General features: G+C 36.2%; 1 protein-coding gene and 1 pseudogene across 1 annotated transcript; both read right to left on the bottom strand.

Moving 5' to 3' along the window:
• Positions 1-4,598: 4,598 nt before the first annotated feature.
• LOC110031273 lies at positions 4,599-5,297 on the bottom strand (annotated as a pseudogene).
• Positions 5,298-6,878: 1,581 nt separating this feature from the next.
• On the bottom strand, positions 6,879-10,795 carry LOC110031293 (increased rDNA silencing protein 4-like). Its single transcript, XM_020734424.1, has 5 exons — positions 10,566-10,795; positions 9,739-9,844; positions 8,818-8,941; positions 7,907-8,692; positions 6,879-7,319 (listed from the first exon to the last, which is right to left on the bottom strand). Exons 1-5 carry the CDS (start codon positions 10,747-10,749, stop codon positions 6,924-6,926), a joined length of 1,596 nt encoding a protein of 531 aa, XP_020590083.1. The 5' UTR covers positions 10,750-10,795; the 3' UTR covers positions 6,879-6,923.
• Positions 10,796-16,689: the final 5,894 nt, after the last annotated feature.

Raw genomic sequence — 16,689 nt, 5'->3', positions numbered from 1 at the left:
GGCAAAAAGTATGGGTTAGGATATCCCAATCCAATTTGAATTAGGATTGATTTCATAATCAGATTTTTTTTCAGGATGATCAACTTGCATACATACCCCCAATTTTTGCATGTATGTATGTAAGAATATCTCAGTGGTATCATCATTGCATGTGCTCCATCTCAATCCTTATTTGGACATTATTTTTGCCACATGTGCTCACTAATTGTCTTGACTCATGTCACACATTTTAGTAATGTTATATTTCCTAATGAGAATAATATTTATACAAAAATATATTTTACAGTGAAAAAAATGCTTTTTTGATTGATATTAATCCAAAAAAAGTAGTAGCTCGTCAAGAATGTTGTAGGTGGTGATTGTAGCTCCAATTTGTAGAAGATGTCTTATTTGAAATTTATTGAGCAGTTGGTCATGTAGGTCATATATGATTGCTTTGGGAGAGTCGGTTGGTCATAAAAGTCATAGTAAGGAGCTGCATGAGTTGCGACGTAGGTCATAGTGGAGAGCTATAATTATGTTTCCAGGCCACAGAGGTAAGATATGGGAGCTGTATAAGCTGTGAAACATGAAGTCTGATGTTGGTCTCACAGGTCAAAGTAGTGGGTTGTAATAATGTCCGTAAGTTGTAATTGCCAAAGTTGGGAGTTGCATGAGTTGTGGACAATGTAGGTTCTAATTGGTCATGTAGATCATAATGATGACTGTGATAACTTCTGTAGGTTGCAGAGGCTGAAGTCGTGAGCTACGTGAGTTGTGTAACACATACGTTGTAATTGGTCACATAGGTCATAATGATGAGTTGTAATAATATAGGTAGGCCGCAGAGGCTGGATCTAAGAGTTGCATGAGTTGTGGACCATATCAATCATAGATGGTCATATAGGTCATAGTGGCAAGCTTCGATAACGTTCGTAATATTAGAGGTCAGAGTAGAGAGATGCAATGAGGTATGGAGCACGTAGACTGTAGTTGATCATGTTGATCATAGTGGAGAGTTGCGAAGAGAGGACTTCATTTTATTATGGATATGATAGTTCGAAGCAGTTATTTTAGATAGTTGTGACTGAATCCTTAATACGCCATTATTCATGATCTCGATCAAGAGTATGTCATTAACCGTATGTAAGGTACGTTGTTACACCATCATTAGGGCCTGTCATTGCACAGTTTGCGGGATGTGTCGTTACATTATCTTCGAAGTGTGTCATTACATTGTCTTTGGGGTTTATTGTTACACCATCTATGGATTTTGTAACCTTCTTTTTTTTTAACCAAAGGAGATGACACAAGAAAAACCAATGCGAGGAGTCGGGCAACAAAGAGTCAAAGAAAGAAGAGGTGAGCATGTAAGAAACCAAATAGAAGGGGAAGAAGTATTGAGAAGCTCGAGAATCCAAAGAGGGGGGAGAAGAAGCGAAAGGGTCGGGAAATCGAATAGGTATGTTCGCCTATAAACTGACACGAGAGAGGGGGATTGAGATGTAAAAGAAACCCTGACGACTTACCAGGAAAGTTGAACGGTGACGTCTAGGATTGCACAGCTAGGGTTGAGACACGGTGTCCGCAAAAAAAGAAAGTCGAAGGATATGCAGTGGTGACAAGCAGATAATAGGAAGAAGGTGTGCTGCTTCGTCGAGCTTCATGAAGAGGAATCCAGCCTAGCCTCGGGACGAGGAAGGAGCATCACAAAGGAGGAGAGGAGGGGCTACGTCAGTGTCTGGCAACGACGCGCCAACGTGGGTGTTTTGCAGAGGAAGACAAAGCGAGAAGATGTCCCTCTGTGCGCTTCTCTAGGTCAAAATGAGAGATCGACGAAGGAGGAAGAAGGAGACCTCCTTCGCGTGTGGTGCTCGTGTGTGGGTCGAGTCTGGTTAGGAAAGAATAGTTTTTAGTTAATTATTTAATTAATTTTAATAATGATAAGATATTTAAATATATTTATTGAATAGAAAATTAAACATAATAAATAAAGAAAATTAAAAGTAATAGTATACTTAAAATAATAAATTAATTAAATATTATGTTTATGTTTGGCTTTCAATATTTAGAAGAATCAATGTCAAGTCCCATAGCAAATTAAGTGTCATCAGGTGAGTACTTATACTTTTAAATTATAGTAATAATTTGTTTCTTCAAAAGTATGTTTGCAGTTGATGATATTTTTAGATGCTTTATTCTGATTGAGTTATTCATTTCTTTATTGGTCATAATGTTGTAGCTATTTACTCATGCATTTTAGTGTATATTTTATATAATATGATTGAATGTGATGAACACATTTATTTATATTGACTGCTTGTATGTGCATGACTGACTATGATGAAGCACTTCTTGATTGTACTAGTGGGGAATACTAATGAACCCATGCATATAAAAAGAAAATAATACTGATATTGATGTCTTAATTGATACAAATTTTTAGACGGTGTCTCTTGTGGCGGTTGTATAATATGAAATAATATTGATATGATAATAATATAGTTCCCTGCGAATAGCATATCAAATGTTTATATTGATTTATAAAGAAGTTTAACTAGCAAATGTTTATATAGAAACATACCTGACGAGGCTATCATAAGGTATGCAGTATTCTTTTTCTTGACGACGTTGTGTGTGACGGACCTCGATAGGTCAATCGAATAACCCCTAAAATTTGTCGATTCAACAAATTTCATTCATTCTCATCCATTCTTTCAGGTTTTTTCTCAAATAATTGAAGATGAAGTTTCTTCTCATAGAGGTAGTACTCTATCTGCATTATCCACTAACCAAAATCTATGATATCAAATTTCTCGATACCTGAAACCATCACTTCATCTGCAGTCATCATTCTTCCTCAGATTCGGAACGACTTTGATACTAGTTTTTGTGGTATATAGAAAAATAGAAAAAACTAACAATGAAGAAAGAAAAAAAATTGTAACGAGAAAATTCACACCAGAAAATAGTACACAGTGGAACACAGATTTACGTGATTCGGCAAATTGCTTACGTCCACAAAGTTGCAAATGATTTTACTATTTGAGAATTTTACATCAGTTGATCGTTTCGACAATTACAAGAGAAATCTCTCCTATCCTTCACTTCATTCTCTCTTCTTCTTTCTACCCGAGAATCATAAGAGAAAACTCCCAAAATTGAGAGATAATCCTTGCGTTCTCCCACCAAAACAACACAAAGGAAGAAGGATTGCACCTTTTGTCGTAAGCCAGGAAGAAGCAAACCACCTATACCTTCTTCCTAGCTACCAGTCTCACGATCAAAATCACAGAAGAAACAAACTGGCGACTCCACGACAAAGACACGATAACAACAAGAGTGACATCGACATCGCATCGGCCGAGGCGGCGACTCCAGCGACGAGCACCACACAACTAGATAATCATGAATATAAACTTTATTTCACAAAGGACCAATATCGAGAGAAGACTCTGAGATTTTGATTTTTACCTTAGCCTAGGAGCTTTTTCTTCAATTGGGATGGTTGATAAGGTTCATCTTGAGTCCACGAAGCTCCCAGAAGAGTCAATTGGAGGTCTTCCCAACTCGTTTGAGTTCGATCAAAGATGGCCACAGTTTGGTCTAAAATGGAGTTGGAGGCTGCGGGATGTAGGGTTTTTAATGAGAAATTGCGTTGTGCGGCTTTATCAAGCTAATTTGGTGTTTTGTTTCGGGTTTTGATGAGTTTCAGTGCAAACAGAGAAATTAATGCCTGGGTTAGAGTTTTGCAGCAAGGATGGAGAATTCTCTGACGAAAAATGGGGATGTATTCTCTCATTGAAGCTCTTAGGTTTGGTATCTTTTAATTGCCATGGGAGGCTATTTTTTGTCAACTAAGGTACTTAGGGCTAATGCTGTCAAAATGGCTTGTTATTCACGAACAACTCGTGTTAGGCTCGTTAAGAAGCTCGTGCTCTGCTCGTTCGCTAAGTTAATGAGCAAAACACAAACAAAGATTTGTTCATTTGTGTTCGGCTCGTTTTGGCTCGAAATACTGTATATATATATATATATTGATGAAGAGTATTTTTTAAAAAAAAATTAATTGACTATAAGGATACGAAGATTCATAATCAATTAAAAGTATTAATTAAGAAAATATAATAAAAATTATTAAATTAGATCAAATGATGTTTTAACTTAAACAATAATTTTTAAATCATGCCCCAATCCTCAACGTCTCATGACTACGTGATTATGGTTGGCAATACGTCTCTTTGTTCGTGAACAACTCGTGCTCGGCTCATTAAGCAAACGAGCCGAACACGAACACCCTTTTTGAGCTCGAAATATAAACGAGCCGAACAAGAGCTGAGCTTGGGCTCGCTCATGTTCGGCTCGTTTACAACCCTACTTAGGGCCACATAAGGGTTAATGTTGGACAGAGAAAAGAAGCCAAAAGGCAGGGCCATGAAAGGTAAATATTGCAACAGTAAGATATTATTTGGGAAAGAAACAAATGGTAAAATATAACAGATATTAAAATTGTTCACATATATTGGTATGTAAGCAATGATCCCTCTCTAGAAAAAAAAATAATGAAGAGAACTATACATATATATATATATATATATATATATTATATATATATATTCTCAAAATAACTTCAAGCCTACAAATCTCTTCAAACAAGATCTCGAAACAAAAAACCCAACTCCTATGCATGCTACCCAAACTCCCACATTTAAAGCCCAACTAATATTTATTCTCGCCGTTCCATCTCCATCTTCCTTCCTCTTTTCCTTCACTTGATCGGAACCATCAAATCCTCCCATATCTTTTTTCTTATTTTCTGGCACCATCTCATCTTCCTCCGTTATTGTCGACAATGAAGGATAAATTTTTTTTCTCCTTTGCTTCACCCGCTCTCGCATCAAAAGCCCTTGTTTTGTCACTACAGTTATCTCAGCCCATTCCGACAGCTTGATTTCTTCACAGCCCAACTCCCATTTTGCACCTCGTCGGAAAATCCCTTGTAATGCTTTCTCTCCTTGGATCCAAACCTCAAAGCGAAGCCCATTGCCAACAATTTGCCAATACAGACTTGATCTGAACTTGCAAACACGACATCTGATTCATGAGTGATATTTTGTCGATCGGTCGATCGAACGCGACAAAGCTCTATTAGAGCCTCCTTATTAGCAGGGATGTTGGCGTCGTTAACTGCCAATGGAGTTTCATCATTTTCTAGGAAGGTAGACTAATGTCATTCTTTGTGGGAGACGGGATCGCCGATTCGGGGGGATGGTAAGATGGAGCTTGAATGATTGGAGCTCAAGGGTGATCTGATCCATTATGAACTTCTTTTCGCTTAGAATTTTTTTGTTCTCTCTTCGGAGTTTAAGATGGCAACTCCCATGATTGTTTTATAGGAAGTTGTTTAGAGAGAGAAAGAAGGAGAGATTTAAGGTTTAGATGATAAAAATGTAAGTTTATCTATGACACGTTGAAGCTTTATTTTGGGAAGTTTTCAGCAAGCTTGTAAACTTGATGTCGTGGCAAAAACACACATTTTTTAAGGGTCGAACCCTCCGTTTTTATATGTTATATTTTAAAACCGCTTTGAACTTTTCCACTCAAAATTTTAACAAAAATGTTCAAAATTTTGTTTCCTATATATATATATGTATGTATTACACAATCTCTATGTTCAATTGGGTAATATTTAGATAATATTTAAACCATTCGGTTCTCTGCAAACTGGACCGGTTCATCAGTTCTTCAGTTGAACACTGGTTCTGGCATGATCAATTGAGTGGGAAAGAGAAGTTTTGGGAAAATTGGACGGGGGGGTTAATCATAGCCATCCAAAATAAATTGAACGGTTGGGATTGATAGTTGTTTATTACATAAATTGATTGAATTTTGCTTATTATTTATCTATTTGAATAATGCAGCAAAAATTTAAGGGATTGTATGGGATTGATTTTTATTTTCTAATTTTATTTTATAAAATATATTTATTTATAATAACCTAAGAACAAGTCACTTTTATTATGTTATTAATTAAAAAAAAATTAATTATTTATCCTTTATATAATAATTATTTATCCAATATAATTTATATAATGGGGCCTTTACATGCATTCCCCTTAATTCCTATGTATTTACATATCCAACACTTAAATACCATTTTTATCACATAAAAATACCGTCCTTTTAACTTTTAAGAAGTGAAATACACTTTTTGCATGCATAGGTTAATTGTCATATATGTAAAAAATGATTTTGAGGTGTTATATATGTAAATACATAGGAATTGAGGGGGTATGGTATGTATGTAAATCTTAATTGAATAACATGGAATGAAAAAAAAAAAAAAAAAAAAAAAAAAAAAAAAAAAAAACTTAAAAAATCATTCTCCATAAAGCACATATAATGGACCAAAACAACAACAATCCTTCCTCTCATAACATGCCATAATTTTTTTCGACAATAAATTTTATTTTTAGTTGTCGAGCATGAATAAAATAAATTTGATAAGTCGATTGCAAAAATCAGAATTTGGCTCGATCCAATATCAATTAAGGTTTCATTTGGGGCGGCAGTGCAGCACCGCATCGTAGTGTTGTCTATTTGGGTAAATTGCATTTTGAGAGTTTTTTCAAAAAACTGCCGCTGAAATCTGTGTTTTCCCACTTGTCCTGACTAGGTGCAGTGACAGCTTTCAAGTTGCGGTCTAAATTTTAGAAAAAAAATTATAATAGCCACAACAGATTTTTGAATATTAGATTATTTTTCAGCAACTTCACAACTGATTTTTAATAAGTTGCAGCTGCCCCAAACAAACCCTTAAATCTAAACATGACTCATTAATCGTGATCACAATTTGATTCAAGCAAAAAATCAATTCACTAAAATAAAAATGGAAACATCCTCCATCTTATTACATAAGTGGGATTAATAAAGTGGCTACAAATTTACAAGGTGGTGGGGATGGTTACATAGGGATGAAAGTTTGGATCAAATCCATGATCAAACAAATGGGTCTCATTAGCCTTCTCATCAAAGTTTTGAAGCCAATTCAAACTCCTTTGATCTTCTTTAAGGAGGATTGAGCCTCCATAGACCTTCATATCAATTCTTTTAGACTCTTCGCCCTCGAATGAATCCAAGTTCTTGGGCATGTATTCATTATCATGATTGGTATGGTTTGTGATTTTGTTCTTGTGTGTGGCGGGCGGAGGCTCGGCTCTTGAAGCCGGCTTATTCCTTAAGTTAGTGGCGGCGGCGACCGCTTTAGCGGCGGTGGAGGAGCGTATGCTGTGAGGGAAGAGGGAGGCACCTCGCAGGCCGCTCATGCCTTGTCGAATGTCCTAAAAAGAGCGAATTTTTGTATGATAGCAAGTTAATGGGCATGGGTGTGGCAAGTTAATGGGAAATGGGTGGGACTATATGGATTTCTTGATAACTAAATTATAAAACTACGAGGGCATTTACATACATAGCGCACAATTCTAATGCTTTACATAGCTCACGTACTATCAGATCAAAAATAATACTATTACCACTTTTTATAAGTCAAATAAATATTTTCATACATGAGTTCAAAGCAACAAAGCGTATACATGTAAACATGAAAATTAAGATATGAGATGTAAAAATCAAGTGAATATATGGCAAAAGAAGGATATAGATTAGTAAATGATTATATTTGAGAGATGATGTGAGATTGTTATAGGCTATTAAGTAAAAAATGGACCGAAATGATTTGGACATGAATAACAATATGTAGAAAAATGCATTCATAAAATGGATGCATAATCTACCACCTAAACTTTAATATGTACTAACAAAAAACTTAAAATTTTAACATGACAACAAAAATATTGCGATTATAAATTTTGAAAATGGAGGATGAAAACTAGATGCTAAGGCAGAATGAATTGTGAAAGTGGCATACCATATGCTTGATGGCCATGTTGAGTGAATTCTTCGACATGGTGCGGCCATAACCACCGGTTTCCATTCCCATAGCAGGCTTCACCTTCTTCTCTGTAACCATCAGCTTCTGATTCCCGGCCAGCTTCAAACCGTCCTGATGCCCGTTCAACCTGCCCTTCGCCGGATTGTCAGCAGTTTGTCCCCGAGCCACCGCTGGAGACAATGCCCTCCTCGAAGAGCTCATCTCACCACCCAAAACTTCAACTTTTGAATTCCCTCGGGGCGTTAGCTCCATTCCCGCCCTTTGCCTCCCAGCAGAAATAGGTCTCAGATTGGGGGGAGCATCAAGAGGGAGGTTAGGGGAAACAGTTAGCCGTGCTGAAGCTCGGCTTCTTGCCGGAGAGCTCAGGCGGGAATTGGAGGCAGGAGGTAGAGGCCGGTGGGTTGGAGTTGAAGGCCGGCTGGTTGGGCGGGCCGGAATAGGGCTTGAACTGATCGAGGAGGCGGTGAAGTGGGCCCGGGTGGTTGGCGTTGAGGGGCGGGAGATTTGCACAATGGGCTGAGGTTTTTCGGCTGCGGGCCGAGTCCTAGCAGGAGTGGTTGAATGGGATGTGGCGGGCCGCGGGATGGTGGTGGCAGGAGTTCGGACCCTGTTGGCTGGGGTGGTGGGGCGAGAGTTTACTGAAGCTGTGCTGGTGTTTAACACTGAAGAGGGAGTTTTGCTGGTAGAGAGAGAGGCACGCGTAGTTGAGCTGCTTCTGGCCATTCTTGGGCCATGGCTGGTGTTCTCAGAATGAGCAGAGAGCTGAAATGGAAGAAAGGATAAAATGGTGTTATGTTCTTGGCCTGAAAGGTAAAGCTGTTGGCGTTGGAAGTATAATGAAAGAATTTCTTGTTGATGTTATGATGAAGGGAATATAAAAGGCATACCCTTGAGGGTTTTAGAAGTGAGGATGATCTGAGATTGGAGGTGCTTCTTTGAGAAGAAGGTGGCGGCTGGTGGTCGGCAGAATCCACGGAAGAGAAGAGAGGTGTTCCAGGAGGAGTAAGGAGCCTGTTTATGAGGAAGAAATTGATGATTCATGGAAATTAGCAAGAGAATTGGCAGAGAAATGTATGGCTTTTTAGAGACGTAAATGGTGCAGATTTTCCAACTTAACATCATTTTCTTGTTCAAAGGAATCAGTATCTTAAACTTAAATACTCGACAACCCTTAAATTTTGATTTTGCTGCACCTATGTTTTGAGATCTGGTTCGCCATTGATTATATGGCTAAATCTTTCAACAAAATTCTTGCATAGTTCCAAATCAAAATTAACAACTATTAAATTACAATAATTATACCAAGTCAAAATTATCAAACAAGCTTCAATCTTGCAGAAAGTCCATAAATTTTTTGGAAGTTTTTTTTTCCCTATATAAAAACCACCAGGGCTCGTTTGAAGGAGCCTTCATCGTCCAACGAAGCTTACGTCCATTGAACGAACATTGCCATCTTCAATCTAAAACGGCGAAGAATTGTCGTTCTATTGAAACAACTACGGGAGATACTGTTTTATCAAATGAAAGCAAATCTATGCAATGGCAATCACTACAACGGAACGGAACTTTGCCGGCTTCTCAAATGAGGCCCTAATTAGTAACAAAACTCAACAACAAAAGGATTTCCTAACACCATAATGACTAGCATGAGAACTGCACATACACATTTAAAGTCAATGCACACGTTGTTTGACTTCAAATGCACATCTGTTGGAATGCCAGTGTTTCCAAAATAATAACTTTTAAACATTAAAACTCAAGATTAAGAAAATATAGGACAAAATATCTAGATAAAGTTTGGATGATACCAATCATAGTCATGCTTTCCAATTTCCACCGGTAAGAATTCCTCTGCGGCGCTCCTCCCTGCTTTAGCCATTCCAACGGATGCCTTCTTCTCCATTCTATTCAGCACTGCAAATATCGTGAATTTAGCAGCTCAAATAGTAGAAAAGAAACTGCAAATCACAGTAGCAAATATTCATTTATGAACGAGCGAGCAATACGCATTCCAAGAGCAGATCAACAGGACTTTTCAGCAGAAAATTTACAAATTCCAAGTTAAAATCTCAATGTATACCCATATTTGTTTGGATAATGTAATCAAACTATTATGATTAGTCCGCTTCACGAAATCTTTCATAAAGAACCAACTTGAACCCCCCTATAACTCGAAGCTTGTGCAAAATCTTCACCAGCTGGGATGAGTCGGGTCAGCTCTAAGTCGGCCATGAGTACCAATTGTTGAATCACCCGCAAGACTCATATTTCGCCCAGAGAATAAGAAAATTCACAAGGAAACATTACAAGAAATCCATTAAAACTCTCAGAAATACTCTCTAATTAAGTTCAACTTGCGCTTCTCTGTTCAAAAGAATATGACCGAATTTCTTCTAAATAAACTCGTTAAAAGATTCATTGAGATCTAACCACTCTCTTGCTCTAACAAGATCAACCAGCTCACTTGAACCCTACCAAACGACGCCAATATCAGAACTAACAAGCAAAATAGATCAAAGATTAAGAAAAACTGATCCGATCCTTAATTTTCAAATCAATCCTCCCACATTTTGAATCTTAAATCAACTACAACTGAAATAAGGGAGAATACAAACGAGAATGAAAATGCGCTCACCATCAGCTTCGCCATAAGAAGAGACCGAGTAGCCCCGGCGCGGCCTTGAGATCAGATCCGAGATCTCTTCGCCTTCGCCGGATGGAACTCCGGAGAGCGCTTTTCCCCGCCGGAGCAGCGCCGAAGGTAGCGGCGCCGCTCCCGCCGGAAGATGTCCCCTCGAAATTCGACTCATCTGCTTCATTCCACCATCCCCTACTGAGCTCACTCTCGCTCAGTCCCACTCTGACTTTAATCCTTCCAAAGAAGAAATTTAGTACCGGATTTATTAAATCCTTCAAAACAAAAAAGACAACTTCAAAGTATATTCTATATTTTATTTAGACCAATAAATTATTTGTTAATGTAAACTAAGTATGAGTATACAAATTTTTTTGTTAAAATTCAATTATTAAAAAGTAGACTTGAATTAAGTCCATCTGTCGAAGTGGTTAAACTTAACTGAGCCCACCTACTGAAAGGGCTAAAACAAACTTGTCTGGAAATCTGGTTAGTATCATTTTTTTCTCGAAATGTTAACCTAACCAGCATGGGCTAGGAGAACTATTAAAAGAAGTCAGTATGACTACAAGGACATTCGTGGATTCCTTTTTTAAAGATGTCACACAACATTTGGGATTCTATATTTTTACCTGGGTGTCGTGGTGCCTGGTGTACCGACAATAGCTAATATTAACTGGTAATATTTGACATCAACCGACAATACCTGACATCCACATCACACTCTTTATCTCATGAGCTACAAAAGTTGCAGCAATAGAGTAGTGGATTAACGTGTTAGCATGGTACGAAGATTCAACACACTCAGAAAAAAAGAAACAACTAATAATGACACTATAAGTTTTACGTGGAAAACCCAGGAAGAAGAAAATCACGGGACTTGACCCAGCTAAAGAGTTCTACTATAAAAAGATAGTTACAATTACAATTACTTCTCCCACATGTAGGAAACAATTATTAGGTTTCTCAAGCTATAATGTCGACGTGTTGATGAATTTGTTACTACGAACAAGTGACGATAAATACTGATTAACGTCGTCCAGTTGGTGGTGTTCAACAGTGGTTGACGGTGATCGACAGTGGTTGGCGGTGATCGACGACGATCGACGATAGTCGATGGAGGCGGACAATGATAACAATGGTCATCGGTGGTCGACTGAAGTTGATGGTGTTTGAAGATCATCGACGATGGTTAGTGGAGGTCATGGTGGTCGAAGGCGATTAACGGTGGTTGACGACAATCGACAAAAGTCCACGACGGTTGGCGGTAGTCGACGGAGGTTAGTAGCTTTCGGTGACAGTTGACGGTGGTAGTGTTGGACTTTAGCTCTTTCTCAAAGCTTCAAGCTCTTTCTCAGATCTCAAACTCTCTCCTCCTCATTAGAGGGTTGGGACATTATTTATAGTGCTCTGGGTGCAATTAATGCAGGAATATAAACCACTTTGATCGGACGGTCCGGGGAGCGTCATTCAATCAGATGGCGTTTGATGTACATTTGAGTGTCTCAACGATATCAGAATTGAGCAATCATGAGCTCGTTGGATTCATCTTGTCGAGACGCTCGATTCGACCATAAGCTTGCCATATTCAACATTTGTTTAATCTTCTAAATATGTCTGAAAAACTTTTAAGAGTCATTTAATGATTTGATCTGAGCTTGACTTGACTCGGATTAGACTAATTATGATATCATTGGGTTCGTCTCGTGGAGCCTGTCAGTTTGCCTGTAAGTTTGCTGAAATCAGAACTTTGGATGACTTTTTTTCGATGTTTTAATATTTCTTACTCAAAAGTTATCTCAAGATCCATGTCATGACTCGAGATTCATGACTGATGATAAAAATTTATTGAAGTCCTATAAATGATATTGGAGAGAAGCAACGTACAATGCAAAATATACTACTTTGATTATTTAATAGATTTTCTCTTCTTTGGAGATTGTTTTTTATCTCCATTTCTTCTTCCCTCTCTCTCTCTCTCTCTCTCTCTCTCTCTCTCTCTCTCTCTCTCTCTCTCTCTCTCTCTCTTTAAGATTCCCTAAATCAGGGAACCTCCAAGGAGTCGCCTCCCTCCAAGTTGCCAGAGATCTGAAATTAGTATATTTTCTAAGATTCCCTCAAAAGTCTTTTACCCAGTTGCATGTACTCACGAACGATATGAGATCATATGTTCTAAAAGAATTCAGTAGTTAATAACCTTTAATTATGAAAATTTAGGTAATCATTCAAATTTTTTAACTTATTAACTCAATAAAATACATTTTAAATTAATATAAATAAATCAAATATAAGTAACTTGCTTTGCTTTCTCTCTTAAAGCAACCTTCTAATGTAATTTTGACATCAATGCAAATGGATATAATCACTATGTATGTTGAAAATTTTCTTATGAAACTTATTTTTATCACTTTTTATAGATCTTATAAATAAATTTTTCTTATACTCAACTAAAATATAAATTTGTAGATTAAAAAAAAAAGAAATAATAAATTAAACAAATTTAAACGGTTCCTAACATTTTACCATACTTGACTAATTTATTACATAAAAGAAATCATATGTGCTTATCTTTATTTCCTTTCTTAGGAAATGTATCCTCTTGATGAAATGTAATTATATATAATTAAATCAAGATTATTAAAGGCTACATTTTATGATTTATTATAACATGAATCATCATTGTTGCTGCGTGCTAAGAAACTTGTGATAGTGAAAAGGAACTTGTAGCCCGTATTGTTCGTGAACTCGTACAATCCAGTGAAAAGCTTGTATTTAGAAGCAAGCTATAAAGAAGATGATGGAAGGATCTGTGTTTCTCTCGTAGAGAAAGAGAGAGGAAGAGTATGTGCGTGTGTGTGATATCCTTTTTGGAGGTCCTTCAAAGAGGAAAAGGAAAAAAAAAACTTCTTACAAGCCTTTATCACTTCCATTATGCATGAGCCAAAAGAAATATAAATTTAAATTATGTACGTTATAATGTTCGTTCGCAATGTCTTGGTGAAAATATTGAGATGGAGTGTTTGGCGCCACCATAAGTGAGGACTGACACATGTCCATTGCGAGTAATGATGGTCTTCCCCATTGGTTTAGTTTGATTCGATTACATTAGCAGGTGGGTTCTATTCAACCACTTCGATAAACGGATAATTTGATTTTCCTCCATAAGGCTCTTTATGAAGTATTCCTGAAATAATCTTGTCAGATGATTACATTCGTAAAATGAAAAATCATATTTTTTATTTAATTAAAATAATTCGCTACATATGTGAGGTTACAAAAATTCACTCTTCATAAATCTAGAGTGATTAATCTCATGTAATGACATATCACAAATATTACTCAAATGAGAGAAAAAATTTCGTCTAGACACCGCACGTTCGGACGATTAATCATCGGCTGCCACATTGTCATACACATAATCGGCAAATAACATGACCGTCGGTAGTTAGTCGTCCGAACGTGAAAATATTTTTTTTCTCAAATGGGTCTCAAAAATAATGTTTAAATTTAAATTTAGTAAATGAATATTTAGAAGACAAGCCATGTGATGAGGCTTTAATTGTGGTGGGCCACATTGGAACTGCCGCAATCCCCATCTAATCAAAGTAATGATATTTTATTTAATGCCTTTAGATTAATTTAAGAAAATAAAATAATATCAATAATTTTTTAAAAGCCATCTAAATCCAACTGACACCAACTGCATTTTAAAAATAATTATATATAATTAATAATTTTTTTAAGGTGATTATAATAAAAATGAATTATTCATATATTATATTTCTTTTAAAATAATTAAATAATTATAAATTTAATTATATCATCCTCCTCATCTAATTATTTCTCATAAAAAAATTCAACAAAATAATGTATTGACAACATATATAATTGAAAATTAATTATTATAAAATCATAGCTATCTGTGCCAACTGGATGATTGATGAAGTCATAAAAGACTTGGTGATTTAATAACTATTAAAATTATTTTAATATAATTTAAATGACAATGATAAGCTATCAATAAAATTTGTGATTTGGCACGAATCTTGACATATGATTATTTATCTCAACAAATTTAAAGTCAAATGACCGGCTCAACGAGACGAATACTATGACATCAAAGTTGGTCCAACCTGAGTCAGATTAAACTCATATAGTGATTGAACCACTTATGGAAGCTTATGGTGTTCGATTAGAAGAACAAATGGATTTGAAATCTGACGAAGTTATAGTCAAATGCTATGGCTTTTACATACATAGCATCCAAAACTTTCATATTTAACTATCTCAGACTAAACTTTAATAATTATAAACGTCATATGAAAAATCAAACTCATTATCACATTTTGACGGTTGAATTCCTCTTCTCATTCATAGGTAAAATGCTATGTGTGATAAAGTGCTATGTATGCGAAATTTTACGCATAAACTAGATAAATTTGATATATTTGCAAATCTAATATCTGAGGTTCCATATTTATATTTTTAATACTTTAGTGCCATAAATTTATGCATTGAAATATGTATTTAACTATTAAAGGTCATAAATTGTGGTATTCTTAATATAATAATAAAAATTTAAGCGTTATGCATATACAACAACAAGAACAAAATTTTTTTCCCACTAAGTGGGGTTGGTTACATGAATCCTTTTTCTCCATTGCTCCTATTTAGTGTCATAGTTTCATTTAATTCTTGATACCCCACTAACAAATTTTTATCATCCGATACGAATTTCGGGGCATTGCACGGATCTCGAGATAATATTTTGAACAAGAAATATTCAAATCTCGATAAAAAAAATCATACAGAGCTCTGATTTCAACAAACTTATAGTCAAACTGACCGTCTCGATGAGATGAACCTAATGATATCAAAGTTAGTTCAATTCGAGTCAAATCAAGCGTGGATAAAATCATTAAATCATTATTGGAAGATTTCGAGACACATTTGGAAGGTCAAACGTATACCGATTATGGCTAGCTCATAGTCAAATCGAGTGTCTAGACAAGATGAATCTAACGAGCTCAATATCAATCAATTCTGACATCATTAAGACACCCAAATGTGTATTAAATATCGTCTAATTAAATAAAGCTCTCCCGACCGTCTCATCAAAATGATTCATATTCTTGCATTAATTGCACCAATAAAACTATAAATAAAGTCCCTCTCATTTCATAGGAGAGCTTGAGCTTTGAGAGAAAATTTGAGGCTTTGAGAAGAACTTGAAGTTTAGCATCATTCCTCTATTAACCACCACCGACCTCTATTGACCTCCATCGAACGTCATCAACCACCGCAAACCACCGTCAATCACTACAAATCATCGTCAATCGTCACCAACCAAATATTGTCATTCGACGTTGGAACTAGGAAAATCTAGTAACTATTTCCCTTCAGCGGTACAGGAGGTCTTTGTAATCATCAATCTATAGTAGATATTTACGGCTGGACCAAACCTCGTGGTTTTTCCCTTTACGATGTTATAAATGATTGCTTTTCTTTTAGTCTGAGTGTGTGTTGAATTCTCATGCAATGCTAAGAAGTTAATCAGTTACTTTACCGTCGATAATTTTCTAGCACCCATAATTTCTAATAAATTAAGATCATTAATATGCCCAAGCATCTTAGGTCTATCTCTACTTTTCTTAACATAAGTCGAATCTAAAACATCTATTCTTCTAATCGGATCATTAAATGGTCAATGTTTAATCTGACCAAACCATCTAAGAAGACTCTCTCTAAATTTGTCGGTCACTGGAGCTACACCTATCCTATCACATATATATTCATTTCGCATTATCTCCAAGTGTAAAGCCACACATCCACCTAATTATTCTCGTGTACTGGCTCAAACTCAACTTAAACTCGAGCTCAAGCTCAAGCTCAAACTCAACCTAAAATTCACTCGAGTTCGACTCGACCCGTCTGTAATTGAAAGAATGTTATATTAAGAGTTTGAATAGTAAAAATATTATATTTAATATTTTGATTAATTTTATGTAAAATCTAAAATAAATAGATAAATGTTGGAAACTCGAAAATCTTCTAAGCACGTGGGAACTGTTGAGCCGAAGAAGACGATAACTTCCCACCGCGTCCCTATATAAACCTAGTTGTG

Source organism: Phalaenopsis equestris, unplaced genomic scaffold (assembly GCF_001263595.1).
Source record: "Phalaenopsis equestris unplaced genomic scaffold, ASM126359v1 Scaffold000800, whole genome shotgun sequence".
NCBI lineage: Eukaryota > Viridiplantae > Streptophyta > Magnoliopsida > Asparagales > Orchidaceae > Phalaenopsis > Phalaenopsis equestris.
Note: the sequence above shows the minus strand (reverse complement) of the source record. Positions and strands in the feature narration are given on the sequence as shown.

What these genes read in the sequence shown, in the direction of transcription:
- LOC110031293 (XM_020734424.1), bottom strand. Translation starts at nt 10,749, where the DNA reads ATGAAGCAGATGAGTCGAATTTCGAGGGGACATCTTCCGGCGGGAGCG. An exon ending in GGAAAGCATGACTATGATTG is followed by an intron (nt 8,942 to 9,738) that starts GTATCATCCAAA and finishes CCTCATAAACAG; the next exon opens with GCTCCTTACTCCTCCTGGAA. An exon ending in ACATGGCCATCAAGCATATG is followed by an intron (nt 7,320 to 7,906) that starts GTATGCCACTTT and finishes CGCTCTTTTTAG; the next exon opens with GACATTCGACAAGGCATGAG.